This window comes from Acomys minous (genome assembly GCF_964271855.1).
Source record: "Acomys minous genome assembly, chromosome: 10".
NCBI lineage: Eukaryota > Metazoa > Chordata > Mammalia > Rodentia > Muridae > Acomys > Acomys minous.
The window spans coordinates 118,275,330-118,301,747 of NC_140491.1; the positions used below are offsets into that span (position 1 = coordinate 118,275,330).

Genomic DNA, 26,418 nt, shown 5'->3' on the forward strand with positions numbered 1-26,418 from the left:
ATTTAAGATAACACAATTTTATTTTTAGTAGTATTATTATACTTTAATAGGAAAATCATTATTGGATTACTAAAAACCTTTTAAGTTAAGGCAATGAAATCTAACTAAATATTGTGGGAACTATCAGGTGTAGCAAGTAGATACATAATTATTTTATTTTTCCATAGCCCTGTAATGACTGAACACATCTGCCTTTTTGGAAGCATCAATACCCATGAAACTTGCTGTTCTTTGACAGAATAAAGTTCACAACTCTTTTCTAAGGATTCCTAAAAATAATGTCCAGAATACTTCAAAATATTGGAGCACCTATTTTTCCTATGTACTTATTCTTTTATTTACATATAAAGTATCCTCTAGTTCCTAATTATAAGAAACTATTATCTCACACCATTTATAGACATATAATGTAACAGTGATTATGTGGTTGAGAAAACAAAGAATCCTATACAAAGAAATAACCTCCAATGAATAACCAATGAATAACCTCGCCATATTATGACATTTAAAAATCATCTCTAGATCAATGTGATATACATGTACATATACATGTACATGTTTAAATCATTAAATCAGTAGAATAAAAATATGACGCGTTCAAAATGAACTTATTTCTAGCCATATGGCTAAGAATACAATTATAGGGTTCAATCTACTCCCCAATGTCCTGAGAAAATAATTGTAAGATAAAGGTGTGCATAATTCCACCCTTATCAGTAATTTATTGGGTTGCCACTCATGGTTTCTTTTTATTTAGAAGTAAGCCTTGCACTTTTCTGTAAAATTTTGTCCCCATAATTAATGCATTATTAATATCTTTGATTTTATTGGCAATCCAAAATGTTACTTTAAATGTCTTGTTGAAATATATGCAATACCTGAGTGTTAGACCATCCAAAGTTTTGACAGTTGGTAGCACAAGATGTTGGTGTATCATCATAGGGCCCTGGATGACAAAAAAAACATTCCTGTGAATCTGGTAACATTATAAATAGAACGTGGAATTTTACAGAACTTAACTTAGAAGCATTTAATAGTGTGTTTCTCTGTTAAAATCATAATTTTAAATGATGCATTTGAAAGGGGAGTTCAGAGTGGATACATTTGTCACATTTAAGTTACCATTAAGCTAGCCCAATAGTTTTGGTTTTTTTTTTAAAGATCTGTGTTTGTAGCACGGCAACATATCCTTATAATAGAGTCACTGGGGCACGAACCATGGAGACAGATGTTTCCTATTGCTTGGGGTCTTAGCACTAAAAAGGTAGAGTCGTCATAAGGGTAGCTTTGCTCTGTAGATTGAGGACACCATAGTCCCTGGCCTGCTGAAGCTAGTAAGGAGAAAACTTACCAACAAAGAGATATGGGAAGATCCAGAGGTAATAAATGCAACAAAGGAAAATAAAGCAGATAAAGGAAGAGTAGGGAGAAGACTGTGGCTGTCGTGAAAAATCTCCAAGGAGGTGGCATTGAAGCAGTGACTTGGACGAGAAAGGGAAGATGCTGTGACTGCCCTAGGGACAGGACGGCCCTAGGTTGGTGGTCATAGTTCTGGGACAGGAATGACTTAGCTGGTTCAAGGTGTAGGTAGGGAGTTAGCATCATCAGAGCAGAAGGATTAGACCTGGTCAAAGAGCCACCCAGAGGCTTACAGGGTCAGGAACAAACTTGAGTTCTTTTTACAAGGAATAAATTATTACTTAGTAATAAGTAAATCTACTGCTAAATAAACTGAATGCGCATGTTGACTTGTATATATCTTTCCAGGTCAAGTGAATGTTGAAAGTAAGATGAAATCATAATATAGTTTTCATAGTTTTACATTCACACTACATTAAAATTTACTGAACTTCAAATATGTCAAATTTGTGTTTTGTGATGTCTCTAACCCCCTTTGTGATCTGAGAAACTTCTGCTGGTCTTGCTCTCATGACCCATTAATCTACTGTGATGCTTTAATGATGACCTAAGTCATTGTCAAGTATTTCTATAAGGACAAGGCAAAAGCTCATGTGAACATTCAAGCATATTAAGAAGATTATTTTTAAAAGCAATAAAGTGCCACAGTGGTGCCACATGGCTTTAATCTCAGCACTTGGGAGGCAGAGGCAGGTGGATTGCTTTGAATTCAAGGCCAGCCTGGTCTACAAAGCAAGTCCAGGACAACCAAGGCTACACAGAGAAACCCTGCCTCAAGAAAAAGAAGGAAGAAAGAAAGAAAGAAAATTTTTGTGAACCAAAACTTATTTTAATTTCCTTGTAATATTGCTCTATAATTTAAAAAAACTTATCACATTTCAATAATTTCTATATATAATTGTGACCTAATATTGCTATTACTAGAGTCAAGATCTGGTCATAGTAAAGAAATTTATTTAGAAGCCAAAGCTTTCTAAATCTAGAATTGGCATTTTTTCTAAAAATGCTTTTGAAAAAAATTAAAAGCTCTTCAGCCTCAGGCTTTATTGGCACCCACATGGAATTCAGCAGGTTCAAAGTTGAAGTTTATTTTGAATATTTTCCCAACTTTTTAGAAAGCACCACTAGAAATAGAAACAGCTGAGGAACATTGGAGCTTTTTCTCAGTATAATTCTAAAATTTTTCATTTTTTATTCCAGTAAAAATGACCATGGAAGAATATTTTAAACCCTAGGGTAATTAGGTCATAAAACTAATTAATTACCCTAGTTATCATAAAACTAAATATGGAGCTAATTTTGCTCGATAAATATCCTGCATATATTAACAAAATTATAGTGTATGAGTTGCCATGTACTTTCTTTCATTTTATGTAATAGACATTAGTATATATAGTACCAAATAATGTAGTAAAGTAAATTAATATCCAATATGAAGTTTAAAAGTGTTATTACACAAACATCACAGAAATATAAGCTATAGAGATAAAAATGAAAAACAACAAGTAATTTTGTTCAATAAAATTAAAATGAACTAAATCAGTGCTGGAGAGATGGTTCAGCGGTTAGGAGCACTGACTGCTCTTCCTAAAGACCCAGGTTCAATTCTCAGCACCCACAGGAGAGCTCACAACTGTCTGCAACTCCAAGATCTGACAGACATACACACAGGCAACACATAAGTGCACATAAATTAGAATAAATTATTAAATGAACTAAGTCTGAACATAGAAAAGAAACACTGCATGTACACACAACAAATAAACTTTCTTCACGAAATGTTGCCATTATTTGAGTCAATATTTTAATATCCATATTAAGTCAATAATTAAGCTAAGGAAAATGAATTTATACCTAATTACATTAAGAGGAAATCAAGCCTTGAAGAAATAAATAAAATAAATTCAGCTGATTGTTACAAAGGCTATTATGTAGTTGCCGAATTATGATTTATGTGAAAGACACAAACTCTAGTGCCTTCTATAATGTTTTAATGAATAAGAAGTTAATATTACAACAGTGGGGAAAGAAATAGAACATATTCCAGTGATTTGTAAGCTCCATAACTTACTTTCAATATTTAATAGAATTTAAATATATAGAGGATAGATGATTGATATCTATGATAAATAGCAATCAAGCCAATGATTGATAGGTGATACATAGATAATAGATAGATGGCTGATAGATAGATAGATAGATAGATAGATAGATAGATAGATAGATAGATAGTAAACAGATTGAGTGAGTGAGTATTGGTGATATATAGATGATAGATATATAGATAATCCACAAAAAGTAGATTAATTCCAGCTCCTTCAAATCAACTAATTATTACCTAATTTGAAACAAATGTTTAAAATAAAAATTTTTATTGTTTTTACAAGCAAATTCACCATGATTCATGACTAGACAGAGGCAAATCAAAACCACAATGAGATATTATGTTGCACCCTCTAGATGGGCAAAAAATTACAAAGTTTGACAATAGCCAGTTTTGGAAAGCCTATGATGCAATAAATATCTCATTTACTGTTGGTGAGAATTTAAATTAGGTCATCACCATGGATTGCTTGGAAATATGCCTTATAAATCTTTTCACACACACACAAAAAAATCATGCTGGTATATGAGGAGATATGTAAGAGTGTGCCTCCCTACATAAAGGGAACTGTTTACAACTTCCTGGTGTGTAAAAGCCAAGTGTTGGAGACAATCTAACGTTCCTCAGCAGGAGAAACGGTAAGTGCATTCTGATATACTCATGCAGTGCAATCTGCAGCAGTGTTAAATAACCACACAAGACACTCTAACAGTGATGTAGCTCAAAACCACAATGCTACGTGAAAGAGGCAGTCGTCACAGATGATATGATTGCACTTTCACAAAATTTAGAAAGTCATGCCAAGGGTAAGTATGCCCAGATATCTAGAACTTTTTGTAGGTTTTACAGGTATGGCTGCATGTGTGAATCAGTGAGGCAAGAACTTAATGCTCAAACAACCCAGGTTCTAGTAAAGGTGTGTTTGTTTACTTAAATAAGATTTTTATTAGCTGGGCGGTGGTGACACACACTTTTAATTCCAGCACTCCGAGAGCAAAGGCAGGGACATCGTTGAGTTCAAGACCAGCCTGGTGTACAGAGAGAGTTCTAGGGCAGCCATCAGTACACACAGAGAAACTCTGTCTAGGAAAAAAGGCCAAGTCACATATAAAAGCAAACCTATCAGAATTACACTTGACTTCTTCACAGAGACTATAAAAGCCAGAAGGGTCTTGACAGATGTCATGCAGACACTAAGAGACCATGGATGGCAATCTAGACTACTGTACCCAGCAAACTTCTCAATCACCATAGACGGAGAAAACAAGATATCCCATAACAAAACCAGGTCTACACAGTACCTGGCCACAAATCCAGCCCTACAGAAGATACTAGAAGGAAAACTCCAACCCAAGGAGGCTAACTTCACACAGGAAAACACAGGAAATAAATAACCCCACATCCACAAAAGCAAAAGAAAGGAAACACACTCACTCTACCACCACCAATATCAAAAAACAGGAACCAATAACCACTGGTCATTAATATCTCTCAACATTAATGGCACCAACTCCCCAATAAAAAGACCTGACAGAATGGATGTGAAAACAGGAGCCATCATTCTGCTGCATACAGGAAACACACCTCAGCAGTAAAGACAGACATTACCTCAGAGTAAAGGGCTGGAAAAAAGTATTCCTGTCAAATGGACCCAAGAAGCAAGCTGGAGTAGCCATTCTGGTGTCTGAAAAAATAGACTTTCAACCAAAACTAATCCAAAGAGATGGGGAAGGACACTTCACACTCATCAAAGGTGAATTCAACCAAGATGACTTCACAATTCTAAACATCTACACTCCCAATACAAGGCCCCCCACATTTGTAAAAGAAACATTAATGAAGCTTAAACCACACATTGGTCCCCACACATTAATAGTGGGAGACTTCAACACCCCACATTCACCAAAGGATAGATCAATGAAGCAGAAACTAAACCGAGAAATAATGACACTGACCAATGTCATGAATCAAATGGACCTAACAGGTATCTACAGAACATTCCATCCAAATGCAAAAAAATACACCTTCTCAGCACCTCATGAAAAAAAAATTTTTAAAGGATATTTATGATAGATACAATCTGCAAGTGAGATGCAAAGCTTAGAGAATAAACTTTGTAAAACATTGGCATAGTGTGACTACCTAGAATTGTATATTTTGAATTGTTGATTCAAAGCATGGAAGTACATTGTATTGGAAGATTATGGGGAACTGAGAGTAATGGTTTTGACTCCCATAGTAGCAAATAAATTTGAATTTTTTTCTTCCTTTTACAGCCAAAATATTACAATATTCATGGAAGATGACAAGTATTAGGTTTTTTCTTTTTGGTTTTGGTTTTGGAGTTGGTGGTAGTGGTGGTGGTTTGGTGGTTTGTTTTGTTTTTGTTTTTTGTTTGTTGGGGTTTGGTTTGATTTGGTTTGGTTTGGTTTGGTTTTTGGTTTTTTCAAGACAGGATTTCTCTGTGTAGCCTTGGCTGTCCTGGACTCACTTTGTAGACCAGTCTGACCTTGAACTCACAGAGATTCACCTGCCTCTGCCTCCCAGAGGTTGGTATTACAGGCATACACCACCCCACCCAGCCACAAAGTATTGTATTATGACTAAATTGTGTACTTGGAATTTAATGAGTATGATTTACTTGTCTGAATTCTAGCCATCTAATTTTGACTTTAAAATCTATACCATACTTTTTTCTGAGTCTTCTAGAAGACTAATGATGGAATTTTAGGTTACCAATGATGAAAAAACTTTTGAGTCTAACCAACCAATGTCTGATTACCCTTCTGACTTAAGACTCACTCCACAAAATAGAACCAATATCCAACCAATGCTTTGATGATGAAGAGCCAGAAATTAGATATCCCAAAGACCTGGGGTAAAACCAAATACTGTTTATTTTTAAGTAGAAATTAAATTACTCCTCACAATATTCTGCTCTGTTCAGATCAGTGCTTTATCCTGCCAGCATCAGAGAAGCTTCCTCCTGCATCAGATGGGAACAAATACAGAGACCCACAGCCAGACATTATGCAGAGAGAGACAGACAGACAGACAGACAGACCCACAGCCAGACATTATGCAGAGAGAGAGAGACAGACAGACAGACAGACAGACAGACAGACAGACCCACAGCCAGACATTATGGAGAGAGGGGGGGGGTCAGTCCTTGGAACACACAGCTCAAAATGGGATGTCTCCATCAAATCCCTCCCCTCAGAGCTCAGGGAACTCTGCAGAAGAGGAGGCAGAAACAGTGTAAGAGACAAAGAGACAGAGGACACCAGGAGAACAAGGTCCACTAAATCAACTGAGCAAGCCTCATATGAACTCATTAGATGCTCTGTAAATATACTGTAGCTTTCAGTTTAGTATTTTTATAGGACTCCTGAATGTGTGAGCAAGTGGGCCTCTGATTCTTGTGCCTTCTCTTGGGGCTCTTTTCCTTCTCTTATTTTGCCTTGTCCAACCTCGGTGTGATTGTTTCTATTTAATCTTATTATATTTTAATTTGTTTTAAAATGGCAAAAAAAAGAGAGAGAAACTCTTGAGTTAATGGATGCTTTCATATCTGTGTGCACGTGTCCATGCATGTGTGTCCTATTGTATGCATATCTGTCTGTGTGTGCATCTGTATGCATGAGTTTCTACCTCTGAGTCCAGTGAAAGTATAAAAGTTGTAATTTGCATTAATAGAAAGTTTCTCATCCTTTTAAATTATAGGGATCCATAAAAGGAAACTGTGCTTCTGAATAACAATGCTACTTACTCAGAGCCAAGGCTTAAAAAAAAAAAAAAGTCTTGCATGTATCTTTGGAAAACATTTGGCATTTCAGTGTGAATGCTTAGAGTTTAGTTGTTTTTGAAAAAGATAAGTCCTCAATCTAAACACGATCCTTCCAGTGTGATGACTAAGATAGTCCAGCTTCTAAAATGCCTATGCAGAAGCCATCCTGAGAGACTGGAAAACGTCAACAGTTTAGACTCTGTGACACCACCACTTACAAGTGCAGCCATTATCTTGAGCAGTTGGGTTGAATCCCTTGAACAGGACAGTAAACCTATTTGCTTCTCACAACCCAATAGACACTTCTTGGAGCACTTCAAGGCACCCAGCCTTGACGTGACTTTATACCAAACTTTTCCCTCAGTCCTTAACAGTTACTGCTAGTTTAGGTGAGGTGTCCTGATTAGGGCTACCCTCTTTAATTTTGTTCCTTTTGTTTCTAATTTCATCAACTTCTAAGCAAGTCTCCAAGTTTCCATTTACCTTGCTACTTGTAGCAAGTGTGGTACTCTGGATTTCCTGGAAAGTTCAGTTCATATGTCTTAAGACACCTCACCAAACTATGACACATAGAAAAGCTTTTCTAGAACTATCTGAAGTGAGTTGTTCCCAGCATGACTCTTATCAAAAATAATAGGTAACATTTGTTTGTACATAACATTGTGGATTACAAAACTGACTCGGATACGATTTCACATTGTAGGCGGTTACTTAGTCACTGGAGCTACAACCAACCATGAGCAATGGAGATGCTTCACAGAGAGCAGTAAAGGAGTCCATCACAGAGAGCAGTGAGGGAGTCCAGCACAGAGAGCAGTGAGGGAGCCCAGCAGAGAGAGCAGTGAGGGAGCCCAGCACAGAGAGCAGTGAGGGAGTCCAGCACAGAGAGCAGTGAGGGAGTCCAGCACAGAGAGCAGTGAGGGAGCCCAGCACAGAGAGCAGTGAGGGAGCCCAGCACAGAGAGCAGTGAGGGAGTCCAGCACAGAGAGCAGTGAGGGAGTCCAGCACAGAGAGCAGTGAGGGAGCCCAGCACAGAGAGCAGTGAGGGAGCCCAGCACAGAGAGCAGTGAGGGAGTCCAGCACAGAGAGCAGTGAGGGAGCCCAGCACAGAGAGCAGTGAGGGAGCCCAGCACAGAGAGCAGTGAGGGAGCCCAGCACAGACAGTAGTCAAAGTGTGCTGTACTTTATGATTTACCATCCACTTTATGCTGTGCCAAAAATCTTTCTATGCAATGAATTGCACGTTGCAGCAATTGTAGTATTATTCAAAATGTACAGCAAATTTTATAGGTGTAATTTGGTGATAAATATATTTAATAGACTGTATTCAATCTATAGGTAGTATTCTGTTGGAGGTTCTTATAAGTATTTGTTGCCTCTGCTGAATCTAGAAGTAAAAGAATTTTATCAGCACAGTGTTTTTCTGAACAAGGATGCATGGGAAATTCATTTGCCACTGTACAGTATGGGGCTATCTTGAGAAAGTGAGATGGTTTTGCAAATTGAGAAATTAGTTATTTTTGCACTCAAAAAGTACTTGACTTGAAATTTCATTAAATTGCTTACTTTTTATGGGTAATTTATTTTTTAAGTCCTTTTGCACAGTTTAATCAAATCCACTTTTTAGAAATTGTTGTCATTTTGTCTTTTTAAAGTAATATTGGTGCCTGATTATCTTATTATTTCCTGGTATGTGCTACCTGGAATGAAGAAAAACATATTGCACAGTATTGCATTGTCTTATTCAGCATATGTGCCAACCTTTATGGTCTTAGGATACATTATTATAAAAACTACAAAGTAAAAGCAAGCAGAAATCTTCTGAATTCTAGAAACACTAATGAATATTAAATTTTAAAAAGCATGATTTTCTCTAAACTTTATGATGATAAAGTTAATCATAAATACAGCCTTTGATAATGAGCACTGCAAATAAGTCCAGAAAGTTTAAGAAGTAAATGACAGAAAACAATGGCAACAAGTCACTTTAGTTTTGATTTTTAGCTTCACCAGTACAGAGCTAATTAGTCCAGGGCAGTCCATTGTTTACAGATTAAAATGCAGTCACTATTAAGGAATAAGGGTAAAATATGAACTATGGCACATACTTCACCCATTATGCTCTGAGTGTATACTGTATATATGCAAATATAATGAACATCACTCTTTGTCCTCCGCAAAATTACTGTATTTCTGAATTATATAAATATCTGGGCTCAGAGTGAATGCCACTATGATATTTCTTCGTGAATAAATGTTTAGCGCTAAGACTCTCAAGCAAACAGGAATCTAAATTACAAAAAAATAAATGTATTTTTATAATTTGTCAATTATATCAACTCAAAAGATACATTTGGTGAGAGTCAAACATGGAGCATTGTGATAAATGAAGATTTTATTTAGACATGACTCTGTGTGTGTGTGTGTGTGTGTGTGTGTGTGTGTGTGCGCGTGCGCACGAGCGTGTGTGTGCATATGTATGTGCATGTGTGTGTGTGTGTCAGAGTCTGTTTCTGTACATATAAATATATATTCTGAATTTATAAAATAATGCCTTGGCTTTAAGTTTAATAAATCTACAAAACTGTACACATGTGAAGGACATTGAGAGTTAGCATTCTTTTTAGAGTTTTTATTAAATACTTGATCAGTGTTTAAAAGCTCAACAACTCACAAATAAGAGCCATGTAATCCTATGCCTATTAAACATTCTTTTGCTGTTAAACTAAATTTACATTCTCCCACATGTGATTTTTTTTTTTAATGCTTGATTTACTTTCTTTCATCTCCACTGCTAAGCTTTTTGCTTTTGTAGACGACCTTGCTCTATTGTCCAGAAGGGCAGTAAGTAATGGAATAAGGTTTTGTCAGGAGCCAACAGTTGGCAAGTTTGCCAGTTTCAACAACAATTCTGCCAGTTTCAGCCATTGTTTGGCCTCTTGTGGAAAAGCTTCAGCACTTTGGGTCAAAATACTGGGCTCCATTCTCATTTATATGAGCTGAAAGGGTCACTCCTTGGTACTCAGTGAAACCTGAACAGCAAGCTCATTGCAGAAAGCATCTTTACCAAGTTATTTCTCCTCACAAACAATGCATGGATTAATATTAGATTAACCTGGGAATAATAAAATATTAATTGGTTCCTGAACATTTTCTCTTTAGAGAAAAGGCAGCTATTCTAACATATTCAGAATTAAAGTTCCAGTATCTAAAACCATGAAGTCAGTGTACAGTTTCCTGTGATGTAGAATCCAGAATATGAAATCTACTCATTTAGTTATCTATTAAACAACTTTAAGTCCCATGACATACTGACAATTCTAGACAAGTTTTTAGAATATTAGTGAAATGCCTTTGTACATGTTGAGGAACATGTTAAAGGAAAAGACAAAATTCAAAAAAATTATAGCAATTATACAAATTACAATAGATTATTTGTTGCAAGACACTTAATACTATAGGAAAATCCCATTTAAAATGCAGTAGGTAATTAGAAATACCTACTACAAGGCAGTCTAAAAATCCAAATAACCGAGATTACTTTTAATTGCCTAATTGAGTTCACTGCATCATTCTCAATGTCCTTTGTATTTTAAACTTCTGTGGATGTTATAGTACTCACAGCTAAAAATTTCCTTGCACTCTTGACAGTTAGTGTTTACTTACTCACTTTAGACAGCTTCTCGCCCTCAGCCCATGCTGTCCTAGAACTTATCAGATAGCCCGACCTGCCATCCGACCCGGCGAATCCTCCTGCCCCAGCTCTGTGCATGCTAGTATTACACATACAAACCATCATGTCTTGCTGTATTCTAAGTTAATGCAGAAAGGATAACTAAGATTTTGCTCTGCTACGTGTTACATAAAGGCAGCAGGATAATCCCTTTGAATACTGCATTGGTAAGCTACCCTTGTTCACGCCCCATCACCTAAGTAAGCTGCATTCTCACTGTCTGAATGCTGGTTTTAAGAATAAACCTTTGGCTATTTGTATTTGGCATGTAACATTTATATAATTCCTGATTGTTTCGTGGTTCTTCTTGCTATGGGTAGCTTATTGTATATATGTGTAATAATATAAGTGTATATGTAAAAACTATTTAATAAAAAATTAAATTTAAAAAAAAAAGAAAAAGAAAAAGCTTTTGGGGCTGGAGAGATGGCTCAGAGGTCCTGAGTTCAATTCCCAGCAACCACAGGGTGGTTCACAAGCGTCTGTAATGAGATCTGGTGCCTTCTTGTGTCAGGCAGGTGCACATGCAGGCAGAATACTGGATAAATAATAAATAAATCTCTTTAAGTCTTTGTACAGGTACACATTACAGGTTTCAGTTATATTTCAAAAAGACCTAATGACTTGTTAAATTTATTGAGCATCTGCTTATAGCTAAATATTCTGCTAAACATGTCCCATGTATTTTCCCACATACCTCACACCAAGCAGTATTGCGCAACGTGATTATCACTTACAGTTTGTCAGTGATGGATTTCTAGCAAGTGGTAAACTTGAGATTGACATGTGGATGTTTTAGGACTAAAGTCTGCCAGGCTGCATGTGTGCACAGACATAACTGAGTTTCTAAAGCAATTGTATTCAGTTGTTTGCCTTATCCAATAAAGACTATTGGAATGTTCTTACAAAGGTTTTTAAAATATAAGCTTTATTGAAATTAAGTTCTTGAAGGAGCACACATAGGCAGCCTGTTTTACAGAATACTGAGCCTATTATTTCTAATATTAGGCTTCCATTTACTAAACTAAGCAAATGTATCTATTGCCTAACATAATGAAAAATAGCTGCAGAACTATTAATAATAGTTTGTATTGATGAAATTATTTCTTCATAACTTTAACTATCATTTCCTATTATTTAAAAAAAGGTAACATGTTCCTCCCTGATACCTTGACCAAAGTCTCAATTTTCCCTTCAAGTTATCCTGAGAAGGTAGACTTGAGTTATGTACATAAAGTAACTGCACAATCATTCATCTCAGACAAATTTATACTAGTTTCCATTGTTAAAGCCACCCTTACCTATTCAAAGACATACAAAGGATCTTCCGGGAAACTGAGGTGCCCTAAGGGCAAACAAACCTGTTGCTTATTTAATAATTCAAATGAAAAGTTGAATAGTTGCTACTTTTTATGAAAAACACAACTGGACTCAGGTTAAGCTAAGCACACATTGTTTTTTTTTTTTTACAACAGTGTGCTCTATAAAGGTAGTTTCTGGTAGTTCAACAAAAATGGCATAGTGTTGAGAGGAAGAAGATTTCTGTGAGAAACAGGTTCCATCCAAAGACTGTAATAAAATAGTTATAACTTCAATATCATAGGATTATTAAGTAATTGATTATTGATTTTTTTTTTTTACTTTGGCTTGTGTCATTTTGGGCAAGGTTAAGGTTTTGTTTTGTTTTGTTTTGTTTTTTGTTTGTTTGTTTGGTTGGTTGGTTGGTTTGGTTTGGTTTTTGGTTTTTCAAGACAGGGTTTCTCTGTGTAACAGTTCTCGCTGTCCTGGACTCACTTTGTAGACCAGGCTGGCCTCGAACTCACAGAGATCCACCTGCCTCTGCCTCCCAAGTGCTGGAATTAAAGGCGTGCATCACCACCGCCCGGCCTGAGTTTAAGGTTTTGTCCTTTTAGTTGATTAAAAGGCTGAAAATGTCACATGTTTTAATAAAACCATATACGGATTAAATTCCTTTACTTTTAAAAACTTGAATACACTATTTTGACAATATTTGTAAACAGTATATTAATGTGTCCATGTTACATAATAAAATGTTACATAAAGAAACTAACTAAAGAAAAATGAAAGAAATGTGTTCTGTACTAATATACTTTATCACTGGGTGGTGATGGCAACAACCTTTAATCCCAGTACTCAGGAGGCAGAGGCAGGAGGATCTTTGTGAATTCGAGACTAGCCTGGTCTACAGAGCAAGTCTCAGGACAACCAAGGCTACACAGAGAAACCCTGTCTCGAAAAACCAGGCTTAACTCCTGACTTATTCTGAATTTTAGAAGTTACACTGAAGGTGAGTAACATGTATACAACTGCTGAAAGATCAGACATTTCTCTGGGTGCAGTGTTAAAGTCATGTCTATGGATGAACTCGAAACATGCACTTTTTTCTTGTGTGTACACACACACACACACACACACACACACACATATATATATTATGTGTATATATATATATATATATATATATATATATATATATATATATATATATATATAATCACATGATAGTAATTCTAGCAAACTAGAAAACCCCAATTCAGTTCATATTTAACATGGCCTTAAAATTAAAATTTTTCTCTAAAATAACTTGCTAATTTAAAAACTGAATTAATTTAACAAGTATTGAGATTATTTGACTTAAACCAATTTACTGATAAATATTATAATACTAATTACACAAGAAAAAATAACCACCTGGATTTATCGAGAAGTTTCTGCTTTCCTGGGGATTACAATAGAATATAAAAATATATTCCTTCTGTCACATGAATATTATGATATGATTTGACCTAAATTTCACATTTGTTTTGCTTTTCCTTAAGTATGATAACTTCGTATTTATTCTTCAACTTTTACAGTTAATTGTATTCTACCTATTGTTCCACTTAATATTCAACTAAGATCATATATATCCAAAATTACACTCAAACTTAAAAGTAACAAAACCATTGAGCTATTTAATGTATTGTTTTCATTTTTTTTTCTCCAGTTACCTAAAAATTAAAACAGGCAAACTACAGGTCCCTGGAGCTTGTATTAGTGAGAGGTTTGGGTAGGCAGAGAATTTCCATGAGAATCAGTGGGGAACTAAACGGCTGCATAACTGGTTAGGATGCAGATCTTATGTGTAGCTTTGCAAAGTTATGTCTCTACACAACTGCACCAGAATAATTTTGCATGTTAAATGAGATTTTTAAAAATATATATATATATAGTTCTTTGTTAAAGAAGGAAGATTATAGTCAAGAAAAAAAAGAGCGTTCAGAGTTCATCCACAGACTGGACTTCCACACTGCGCCCAGAGAAATGTCTGTGCTCATCATGCGTGTACCGTGACCATCTTCGTTCTGTACGCCAGAGCCATGTTTTACTACAGACTTGACGCCATAGCTTCCACTAACAACAGTAAGATACAATTTATGTTAATTTTTAGAAGTTTTCCTAAATCCCAAACAAAGACAAGCAATCAGGCTCTTGGACTACCTCTGTATTCCAAAAAGGTGACATCATCGTACTCAAAGAGCAGAATTAATCCTACTAGATTCAAAATAATTTATAAAGAATGAAATGCATTTTGTTTAGTGAATGTCTATTTTGATAGTTTAAAGGTAATTGTACTAACTTATCTACAAAATTTTAAAACAATTCTGAATGGTTGCTATCAAAATGTAAGCAGAGATAAAACTGATAATGTGCTATTGTTGTACTGTCTCCAAACAGGCATCTAAATATATCAAGTTACAAACAGAACATGTGAGGTAAATGTATTTCAGATCGCGTGAGACATGACAGTTATGAATTCTGTGTTTTTATTTGACATATTTAGAACTTGTTTAAGACCATATGCGTTGATTTGTTTGATGCTACAAGAAAATATCCCTGTAAACTTAAACTAACTTTGTGGATAAAAACATAGTTTGGTTCTTAGACATTTGTTTACTCATTTTTAAAGCCACATTTATTCTAGAATAATAAAAATTCTTATTTTAATCTGTTATTAACAGATAATTTCTTTGTGTAATGGCCATCAATATACATTGCCTGGCATTTTTCTACTACGGTTTTCATAATAAAGATTGTTTTAAATGATGTTATTAATACAGGTGAAACTATAAAATAAATTATACAAGACAATTATGTGCTTTGGGATATTATTTCAAGAAAAATCAGGAAAGTTTGTGGAGTTACTAACTTAAAATATTGAATTAATATAACACCCAATTTAAGAAAATATTATTGCTTAGAATAATGCTTTTCAATTTCTGTTACTATATATGACAGTAGGTTATTTAATGTGTTGATCGCACTTGCTTCTCCAGTTACCTAACGACATTTGTAACAAGCCCTATCTCAAAAACATTCTATCCATCAGGGAACTCAGTGATAGATTTTTTTTTTAATCTGAAAACATAAATTAGCTGCAATGCTTTCAGAAATTACAAGTGTGCAAACTAATGTTTCCATTATACTGAAAAACATGTGTGGAAACTGAGCCAAAAATCCCTGAGGAGTTACTCAGGATGAACTTATTTGCCAAACTAATGGAGACTATGCTCAGAGTGCTAGGGCATCTTGCAGTGTATAATTTCATTTAAGTAAGAAAACATAGAATTGAATAGTTATGCTAATAAACACAATTTGAATCCAAAACTGGTGTCTTACATCCCTTCACAGTAACTTGTGTGCCGCTGTAACAGCCACATGTTAATGAGGCACTAGGTCCTTAAGTTCTCAGGGCAGTCTGTACCGTGGCAGAGAGCATTACAGATGTTCCGTCTCAGCGTCATCCTTAGAAATGCTTCTTTTAATACCTAGTTTAATGAGCTAATGCACTTGCTTATCGTGTCTCCGTGGTTATGTATGACAGACGGCTCCTATCACACTCTTTCCCACAAGTTGGCAGAAGGATAGTTGAAGTGACACAACCCTAAGCTTAAGAGTTTAAAAACCATAAAGTGATACAGAAATCACTACATTTTCTTAACCTTGGGCAATTGTGGAGGATTTGGGGGGAGGGTTCCCCTTTATTTGTAAGATACCCATGATCTTAATACAGTGGAAACAGTTCAGGAACACTCCTTCCAAAAAGACCCAAAACAATCACAAACAAACAAATAACAACAAAAAAAGCAAAACAAACAAAAGGTATTTACACATATCTGGCAACAAAGACCAATGAAAATTCCATTGGTCCGTTAGTTAGAGATGTAAGTGTCAACAGCAGCAAAAGGCAAACAAAAGTCCAAGCTGTGGCTTTTCGCTTTAATTCTGCTTTGTGTTCAGCCACACAGGAAGAGTCTGGGACCCGCGAGTCTTCTGCCTCCCCGTCCTTACAATACCAATACCGACTGCGTGGAAAGTTTAAAGACGTTTCCTAGGCTGAAAAACGTTTTCCAGCTGTCAAGACTTGAGCTGGTAGTAGAACTACAACCAGCAACTGTCTCCTGATTAAGGCATTAGTTCAGAAATTTGCCTTTTAGTCTATCCACATTGTTATTAGTTGGTAAGTTTATTTTCTAGACTATCACTGTAATACTCTTAGGAGCTTGTAATAGATTTTGTACTAACTGAGTAAGACTCCCTAGCTTCCCTATATGTAAAATACATCAGGCGGTTTCAAAGTTATTACAACGCCACTTAGTAAATTCTTCTTGGAAACATCGAACTACCTGAGACTGTGCAAGCTGATTTTTTTTTTTTTTTTTTGAGTCATACACTTACCAGTCACAGCTGCTGAGGAAATTCTGTGTGGAATAGTCCCAGGATGGAATTCTGAGACGCCGCCCCGAAGAGTTTCCCCAAGGTGTGGAAGAGTCAAAGCCTTGCAATGCGGTCCAGCAGGCAGGGTGAGCTCTGAGCACCGCTGCTGCGGAGAGAGAGCTTGTTCTGAGTGGATGCGGAGTGCAGAGTGTAAGTGATCGGCAGGCAGCAGCAGGAGGGAAACATCACCGCTTCCTGTTACATCACCCCGCCCCGCCTGCAGTTAGTGTTAGGTTACTTTCTTTCTCAAATAGCTTATCCCAGGAAAGGAGCAGCGACTCCCTCCCCACTCTGACAAGAGCAAGAAGCAGCCTGAACCGACTGAGATCCTTAGCTGTATGAACACATTGTTACCAGCGAAAGCTGGCTGCGGTTCACCTGGGCTGAGTTCTGTTAGAACTTGCTGCCTGTGATTTGAAGGCAGTCTGAGTGTAAAACAATCAAAAGGGAGTTAGGAGTGTGGGTGTGGGTGTGTGTTGAGTTAGAGTTCATGACAACAGCCGGGGACAGTTTTATCTGTCACATCCTTCCTCTTAAATGTGCATAGACTTTTGAGCATCAGAATTACTTTGGACTCAATAATTTGGGGCGCTGACATGTGATCCAGTTCCACAACCAATTTTGCACATGGAGATGAATAGGCTCTGTGCTGTCCTTTCTAAAAGCCCCTTAGTTGTTCATGACGTAGTATATATGTATGTATCATAAAGCCATTTTTTGTATTGAGTGTGAAATTTTTGTACAGACTTTTAAACCTTTGATGTAATTATGTCACTGTATATAATATGAACATTATGTTATGTGTATCTCAAAATAACCTTTTTAAATGTAGTTATGTTTTAACATGAGACTATGAAATAATTTTATATGGTAAATGAACTTTAATTTTTAAAAACTTTACCTCTAAACATAATTGGAGCATAAATATTTTTAAGTATGAGCAGGAAAAACTGTAGAAAAAACAAGTAGAAATATACTTGTTACTTTTATATATGATAAATTATGAGATTTGGCGATAATCATAACCCCTGAGCCAATCGGCACTAAAAGTCACATGATCTTTGAATCAGATTTCTCACATACAAACTGGAAAAGATGGATAACAGCTGGATTTTTTTAATCATTTAAACTTTAAATCGGTATATTTTATAACATTTACAAGATGGTAAGCCACTCTAATGAGCAAGCTACTCTGCTTAGCTACTCTATCTCTCTGAATTGACTCAGTGGCCCCGACTAATCAGTAAGCTACTACAACTAAGTAGCAAGCTGAAGAGCCCAGCATCCCGTCCCCGACCCCTTTATCCCGCAAAGATTAATAACAGCAGTAAAGACATAGCTTTAGGGTCTAAGAACATCATGTTCTGAAAGACGGTGCTCTTTTTTAAACTTTTACTATCTTGATCTGTGGAAGAAATTTATTGCAGAATCTTTAATCCTATACATGTACATAGAATAAGATATGTCCATATAAAAATAAGAGACACAATTGACGATCTCAGGCACTGATAACAGCCAAGCTATGTAAGAACTAAGTAGACACCATGGAGCTAAACTGGGAAGTTACTGTGCATAGATTTTAGTTTTGCTTTCTTTCAGGAACTGTTGGATTATATTTTTTGGTTGTTGTTGTGCTGTTTCCTTCAACTCGTGAGATGAAACGTCAACACTGTAAATCACTACTGCCTCCTAAAATAATAACTCATTAATCAGAAAGACAGCAAAGACATTCTTGAGTGAACACTGCGCAGGGAGCCAGGAGAGAAGAATTAGCGAATAATTATGTCCCAGCGCAGGTGCTCACACTTGCTGATGCTCTTGACGGAAACTTCTAGATGCGGTGTTTGCCACTTAAAGTTCAGGGCAAAATAAAAACAAGATCTAACTTCCAAATGGTCACAGCACCTGTCCATGGGTCCCATTCTAAGCATATCTGACCTCTGAGATGGAGACAGACATGTAGAAAGCTACACACATTCCCAGTAAGTGTTAAAGCATTAATATTTTTTTGATGCACTCATTGGATCTGTTCAAACATATCAGAGTCTTAGTAAGTAAAGGAATTCTTTCTTTGACATGATGCCTGAAGAGTTGCAGCCCAGCGACCATTTTCCTACATGGTAGATAAACAAAACACTGTTGTAAGCAGAGAATTTAATACAACTTGTAGTGTTTACAAGAAAGTATTGCTTGAGCAGATAGGCTGTGGTCCATGAAGATTCTGGATAATTCTTATCAGTATCATATATGCATCTTTCTTAGAAAAAAAAGTAAACATAATTTCCAATAATATGGTCATCCAGAGCTATCATTTTATGAATATGGAAAAATATGGCTACATGCCATATTAATCCATGCTATAAGGACTTGTAAGCTAGAGTATGCCGACATGTGTAGGAACAAGTGAAAAGACTGAGTGAAACTTCTCAAGTGTTTGCTTTAGTATGACAACCAATGTTGGGACAGCTATGGCAAAACTGGATGAAGCTATTTCCAGAAATCAGTTGTGTGGTTCCGAGCCAGCGGGGTATTGATGATACCTTCATTCAGTCTCATATATTCTATGTGTGTTTTGTATTGTCATCTTTCCCCAGAACACTCTGAAGCCACTTAGAATCATTTGATTAACGGTGACCAAATTTGTATTTTCAGATAAACACTCAAAACAGTTCCTTTTCAGGAAATTAGGACCAAATAAGAAGTGTCTTCTATTTTGACCCTTTAAGGAGAGTTAATAAGCCTGTGAGAATGTTGCCAGCTCAACCACACAGAACACAAACCATGCAGAGCCCTCCTACGCCACTTTCTGTAAAATGGGGAGCGATGCACAGATGAAAGGCATTTTCAGGAACAGTCACATTTGTCCACATTAAACTTTTACTGCAGGACGTATGGCCTCTTTCGTGGTCCTTATAGCACTCAAAGATGCCAAGGCCTCTAAATGAGGCTATGGGAAACGGGCCTTGCCTCAGAAGGGTGCCAAATCAGTCTTAGTTCCACAAGTGAGACAAATTAGACTGTGGCTGCTGCTTTGAAATATGGTTCTTTAAAAATAACTAAAACAAAACACTTTTACAAGGAACATGTTATAGATAGACCACTCCCAGTGAAAGTGCCAGAGTAGTCAAAGAAAAAATTTTAAAATTTATTTTGTGAAAACTTTCAGCTACCATATTCTGAATTAGCAATTCTTTTGTGGTTTTGATTATACAAACCCATTATTCATCTTTAAATAATTAATGTGATCTAATATACTCCATCCCTTATAAGAATTCGCTATTTGAGAAACATGTATATACATGTTATATACTTACATCAAAAAAAATTTATTAAGAAACTAAGTTGACTTCATATTGTACTATTTTGCCTAGCAACTGCTGTTAGGATTTTTTTTCAAAGGAAAGGATAATTAATTGCATCTGGTAAAACAATTTCTACCCAATACCATGTCTACTGAGTGTGAATATGCTACTAGTAAGATTAAAGGACCAATTTTCACTATATTTATATGAATTGTTTATTAAAGGAAAATAGTAATGTTTTAATAAGCTTTACTCTGCATAAGATTTTTCAAGCTCCAAGTGAGATCTGAAGTGAGCACTCAGCCTGTCATCCATGCAGCGCTACAGCGATTCAGCAGCCTGTAATGTTTCTTATAGTAGCGCGTGATGTGTTTCCCACGGGAGAGGCAAATTATGTCAGAATCAGCCAGATATTTACCTATTCCAAAGGCCTCATCCTTGGCAGGTCTGAACTCCTGCGGGAACTTTTCTAACAGGTGGTGTCCACGAGGGTCTGGAGAAAGGTTACTGAAAGAAGAAAGAGTGCGCGCCGCAGATGAGGCGCGTGACAGGGCAAGGGCAGTGAGGTTTAGATGCAGCAAACTTAGACACCCCTGGCTTCGGCAAGGTGGTGCGAGCTCCGGAGATCTTACATCTCGGTCTGAGGGAAGTCCCCCTCCCGTGCTCAGGAGCATTCCTGTTTAGGTGAAAAATGGTATGTGGACGAGAAGCAGACACGGACCAAGAATTACTAATGTATGTGCAGTTTATCTGAGACACAGAAATCTTCTTTCCCAGGAAGGTTTGAAAATAATTCTATTTTTGGAACAGAGATCACATTGAAAATGATGTTTTTCTCATCTTGTTATAGTGATTCATACTGGACATTTGGTGAAATGCTTCATGTTTTTTGAATACTAATCTTGATTGTGAAAATGAAAGTTGTATTCAAATTTGTATTTGGCATCTTGGCCCATGGGTCGTTTCTTTTAATGACCAATAGGTCATTTTCTAAATGACTAATATTATATTTGCAAACAAATTAATCATTAAATTCAAAATGACAATTTTAATGTTTTCCAATACAAGAAAACAATATTATTCACTTGTTTTCATTAATATAACTTCGGTAAGTTTTTAGCAATTTGTAATTTATTCTATTTTCTTCAATTTTTTTTGTTCATTTTGTTTACCACAACCCTGTTCTCTAGAATATAGGCATTTATAAATATAAAAGGATTTGTAACACATGTAATGCATAACTTAAAAAGCATAACATGATGCACGTTTGGATGAGAGCTCTGAAGACCTGTGGAAAGGTACCGAGTATCTGCTGCATGGCTGAGCGATTAGGTATCTGCAGTCTTATCCTGCCACCTAGTGTTAACTGTTGTCAAGTTATAAACCATACCTGGTTACCAAGTAAAAGTTAAGTCCTGTTCCTCCCTTTTCACTAATGAAACAAATCTCAACAACTAAAAAAGATATGGTGCTCTCCTCTCTCTCTCTCTCCACACAGACACACACACACACACAGAGACAGACACACACACACACACACACACAGATACAGACACACACACACACACAGACAAACACACATACACAGACAGATACACACACACAGACAAACACAGAGACACACACACAGAGAGAGACAGGCACACACATACAAACACAGAGACACACACAAACACACACACACAGAGACACACACACAGACACACAGAGAGAGACACACACACAGAGATACACAGAGAGAGAGAGAGACAGACAGACAGACACACACACACACACCAATGCTCAGCTGGGTCAGTGTACATGGACTTCTAAACAGCTGATAGGAATATAAATCAAATTTTCAACAACTCCTAACACAACGGTAAATGATTCTCACATTTTGATAAGCAAGCTTCTTTTAAGTGTGAAAAGTATTCATTCAAAACAATCTGTCCAAATTTTTAATCATTAATCGGCTATAATATTACTCCAACTTAAAATTTAGCTGACCTTTCAGAGAAACCTATTTTATGCATATTCATCATCTCCCAGATCCAGCTCTTCAGACTTCTCATTACCTGGATGAAGTTTCTGGACAGTCACCCACTGAGCACAAATCAACTGACCATTGACCATCTACAGTGTTAAACATTCATACAACATAAATTGATCATATCTGCTCCGCTCCATTCCTCCAGCTTCCCCAGAGGACTCCAGCACATTCTGAGGCTCACACCTTCATGGCTTCCCTCCCCTTTCTTCCTCCTCCTCCCCCTCCTCTTCCTCCCCCCCCCCCTCCTCCTCCTCCTCCTCCCTCTCCTCCTCCTGTCATAACGCACTGGGTCTTCCCAGTGCTGCTCGCGTGCACAGGTGTATCAGGGCTGTCCTTTGGGGCATGGGCATCCATCAGCGCCCTCACTCCTAATGAGGGGTGACTCCCTCTCCCCCAGCACCCATCAGCAGCCATTGATGCCTCTCCCTCCTCCACGCTGGGATGGACGGGCTTGCTCCTGGCAGGTGACCACAGCTGCTGAGTCCCCGGGAGTGACAGCCGGGTCCCGTCCCAGAGGACAGCATTTCACCATGCTTATCTAGCCCTCTAACTTAGGACATGTTTTTTCCACTCCTCGTCTTTGCCGTTCCCGGAGCTTTGGCCGGTAGTGAGCTGAGAGGGTTAAACACATGTGAGAAGAGGGTGAATTCGAGTTGATGTGTATTGACGGTGTAGACGAGACCCCAGGGCCGCAGACCCATGCGAAGGGCAAAGCCTTTCCCAGGTAAGGCTCAAGGGAAGGGTTGAGCCTCCCTGTGGTGAGTGTGTGTCGACAGTGTGAACAAAAAGCCTGAGGGAATATTGAAAAAAAAACGATTCCAGTATCTAGTCATCCTCTTCCTCAGGTCCTCCCCAACCATGGCCGGTAACTGATCATCTTCCAAAGAGCATTGTGGTGCTTCTGTTTGTCTGGGAATCAAAATGGCTCAAAAATGTGAGAAAGTGGAGCATCATGTCCACACATTCTCGAAATCACGGGCTCTAGGTTTAATGTTCTTCCGGGACCACAGAGCTTTCTTGGTTCTTTTTAATTATGATAAAACATGTGAAAAGAATGTTGGCACGGTAAGCCATTCACAACTAATTTCTAGATTTGTCTTTTTTATATTCACTACTAAAACTAAGGCTGTCAGTGAGCATTAAGTAGAAGGAGCAATGGGGAAATTTTAGTCCATTTTCTCCACTCTGATTGGATTGCTAAGCTTACGTTACTTACATTTTGGTGCATATTCCATGGGATAAGCTGATCTATATTTTGCTGCATTATTATTCATGAAAAAGTGTTGAATTTTATCAAAATTTATTCACTCATTGAAGCTGATGCTTAAACTTCACTTTTTATGCCCCCCCCACTGGATTAAATAATGATCAGATGTGAACTATTGTTTGGTGAGAATTGCCCCCCTCACTTCTCAGTCACCTTTGTGACCCAACCCCCGCCTCTCTGCCCTGGTATGCTTTTATAAAATAAACTACTATGAACCACCCCACCCCAGCCCTCCCTTTTCAATGCTCTGAGTAATGCTTTCTGAGGCATTGGCTGAGGTTGGAGTCATCCACAGGCTGAACCTGAGGAGCCGAAAGAGTGGGGGGATTTATGCTGCATGGAGAATGCATGAAACACAGTTGTGCCCCCTGTGTTCAAGTCAAAGAGCCTAAGAAAGAATGAGATCCCCCCAAAGAGAGTGGAAAAAATGCCAACTTCATAGAAATAAGGTAAAATAACTGCTGGTAGAAAAATCAATACCTCCAAGTAACTGGCTGGTTTTGCAGCATTTTTTTCTTCCTTCTGATGTGGAGATGTTCCCAGTGTACTAAAATAGTTTCAGCTGGAGGCATTTACATAATGTACAGTTAGGCAAATTTTACTTAATAACCTGTTTAGTTTTATACAATCATTCATGCAATCGTTGGTGGAGATGCAAATATAGAGAACATAAGTCCCTTTTCGTCTATGTGTACGTGTGTGTGTGTATGTGTGTATGTGTGTGTGTGTGTGTGTGTGTGTGTGTGTGTGTGTGTGTGTATGGTGTGCCACATGGGTATGGATGACTGTGGAGCTGGAATTACAGGTGGCTGTTAGCTACCCAGTGTACATGCTGGGGAGTGAACTCGTTGCCTGTGAGGAAGCAGTAGGTACCCTTAAGTACCTTTTGTTCGGCTCCTCTGCCTTTCCATGGAGTCTTAAGGCCAATGGACACTATCATCTTTGACAAATAAGAAACCATAATGTGTGACTGCACTTTTGTAAAGAGATTGTCAGCACGGTGAAGCAGGGACAATCATTTTTACTTGGTTTTACAACTCTGTCTCTTTGTTATGCTTAACAAGGGATCTTTAGTAAAGACCAGTGTCACAGTCAAGTTTATTGCTCAGGATAAAATATTTTTTTATTTCTTACATTTTTAAAAATAAAATCACTTGAGAAGGTTTAGATCATCCAGGGTACATAGTGTTCATTAATTGTAACAAATGAAAATATATCTTCCAGTAGATGGTCACCAACAGAAAGAAGAAAACTGGTTCATGTGGTTAGTAGGAGAAACTGTAATCAAATGGAAATATTAGAATGAGATCCAGATGAAAGTCACAGTAGCCAATTAAAAAACTGTAGCTTTTTTTAAAAAGTACATTGGCTAGCTTAGAAGAGCAACTTAATGACAACTCATCCAGACACAATGGCCTGGAAAATTAACTATTAATGTATTCATTAAAATTGTTGTAGAAGAAGAACAGAAATCATACTGAAAACACCTTATGGAAATATTTGTTGAAATTAATGTAAAAATATAATGTGTTTATATCTTAACACCAATTATGTCTTCATATAACACTGAAGGCTCCTTTCTTCTTCGGGATTTAATTACTCTTTTTGATTTTCTTTTGATGAAACCTACAATAAGAACAATAAATGATAAGATAATACTGAGAACACGTAAGAATCTATCTAAAATTTTTCCAGAGCCTTCAATTTATCTCTGTATCTTTATAAAATCATCTATTTTTTTAAGTCATTTTGTGGCCAGGCGTGGTGGCGCACGCCTTTAATCCCAGCACTTACAAGGCAGAGGCAGGTGGATCGCTGTGAGTTCGAGGCCAGCCTGGTCTACAAAGCAAGAGCAGGACAGCCAAGGCTACACAGAGGAACCCTGTCTCAAAAAAACAAAAAGAAAAGAAAAGAAAGTCATTTTGCTCTGGAGAGTGGTGGTGTACACCTTAATCCTAGCACTTGGGAAGCAGAGGCAGATGGATCTCTGTGAGTTCAAGGCCAGACTGGTCTATAGAGCAAGTTCTAAGACTTCCAGGCCTACACAGAGAAACTCTGTCTCAGAAAACTGAAAAGAAGAAAAAAAAAGAAAGAAAGTCATTTTTGCATGGGTGAGAATCACGAAAACTGAGTAAGTATACTTTAACTCAGTTAAAACACATGCTCTACACCGCGTTCTTAATTGGATTATTTTGTTTGTTGGTGTTTAATTTCTTGAGTTCTTTAAAAAAAAAATGGGGTGGAGAGCTAAACAGAGGATTCTCAACAGGGGAATATCGAATGGCTGAGAAGGACTTAAAGAAATGCTCAATGTCCTTAATCATCAGGAAAACGCAAAACAAGCCAACAGCAGCCCAGCAGCTGAGACTCACAGCCAAGCATTGGACGAAGCACGGGGAGTCTTGTGGAAAAGTTAGGGGACAGGTAGAGGGACCTGGAGGTGACAGGAGCTCCCCAAGAAGGCCAACAGCCCTGAGGGGCTTGTGGAGACTGAGGCACCTACCACGGAGCATGCATAGACCACATAGTCCTAGGCCCCCTTACACAGATGTAGACAAATGGGCAGCTCAGGTTTCATGTGGGTCCCCTAGTAAGCGGAGTCGGGGAGGGGGGTCTGTCTCTGACATGGACTCTGTTGCCTGTTTTTTGATCACTTCCTCCTGGTGGGGCTGCCTCTCCAGGCCACAGGGGAAGAGGACTCATCAGTCCTGATTTGACCTGATAAGCTGGGGTGGGCTGGGGAGTGGGGGGCTCTCCAGTTCTCTGCGGCATAGGGGAGAATGGATAAGAGAAAAGGCAGGGCCCTATGACTGAGACGTAAAGACAATTAAATAATTCATTAAATGTTTTAAAAAGATGCTCATCTTCATAAAAGGGCAGATATGGTGTAACTTTTTTTGTTTGGTTGGTTTTTTGTTTGTTTGTTGTTGTTGTTGTTGTTCAAGACAGGGTTTCTCTGTGTAGTCTTGGCCATCACAGGCTTGCTTTGTAGACCA

The 26,418-nt window shown here is 37.5% G+C and overlaps 2 protein-coding genes across 7 annotated transcripts in view; both read right to left on the minus strand.

Annotated features, from left to right (window-relative positions):
* The window catches only part of CALCRL (calcitonin receptor like receptor), a 109,170-nt gene extending 92,118 nt beyond the window's left edge, over positions 1-17,052 (minus strand). The window contains exons 1-2 of one of the 2 annotated variants that reach the window (XM_084798925.1): positions 16,783-17,052; positions 879-946 (exon numbers count right to left, since the gene is read on the minus strand). The gene's annotated coding sequence lies outside the window, so the exon portion shown is untranslated. The remainder of the gene's footprint in view (positions 1-878; positions 947-16,782) is intronic. The other variant, XM_084798924.1, reaches the window with a different exon arrangement.
* A 7,454-nt stretch (positions 17,053-24,506) lies between these two features.
* The window catches only part of TFPI (tissue factor pathway inhibitor), a 48,946-nt gene continuing 47,034 nt past the window's right edge, over positions 24,507-26,418 (minus strand). For all 5 annotated transcript variants that reach the window (XR_014782657.1, XM_084799497.1, XM_084799494.1 and 2 more), the window contains one exon: positions 24,507-25,048. Coding sequence is in view for 4 of the 5 variants with exons in the window: in XM_084799497.1 (XP_084655623.1) it covers positions 24,954-25,048 (95 nt within the window). In the remaining variant the exon portion in view is untranslated. The remainder of the gene's footprint in view (positions 25,049-26,418) is intronic.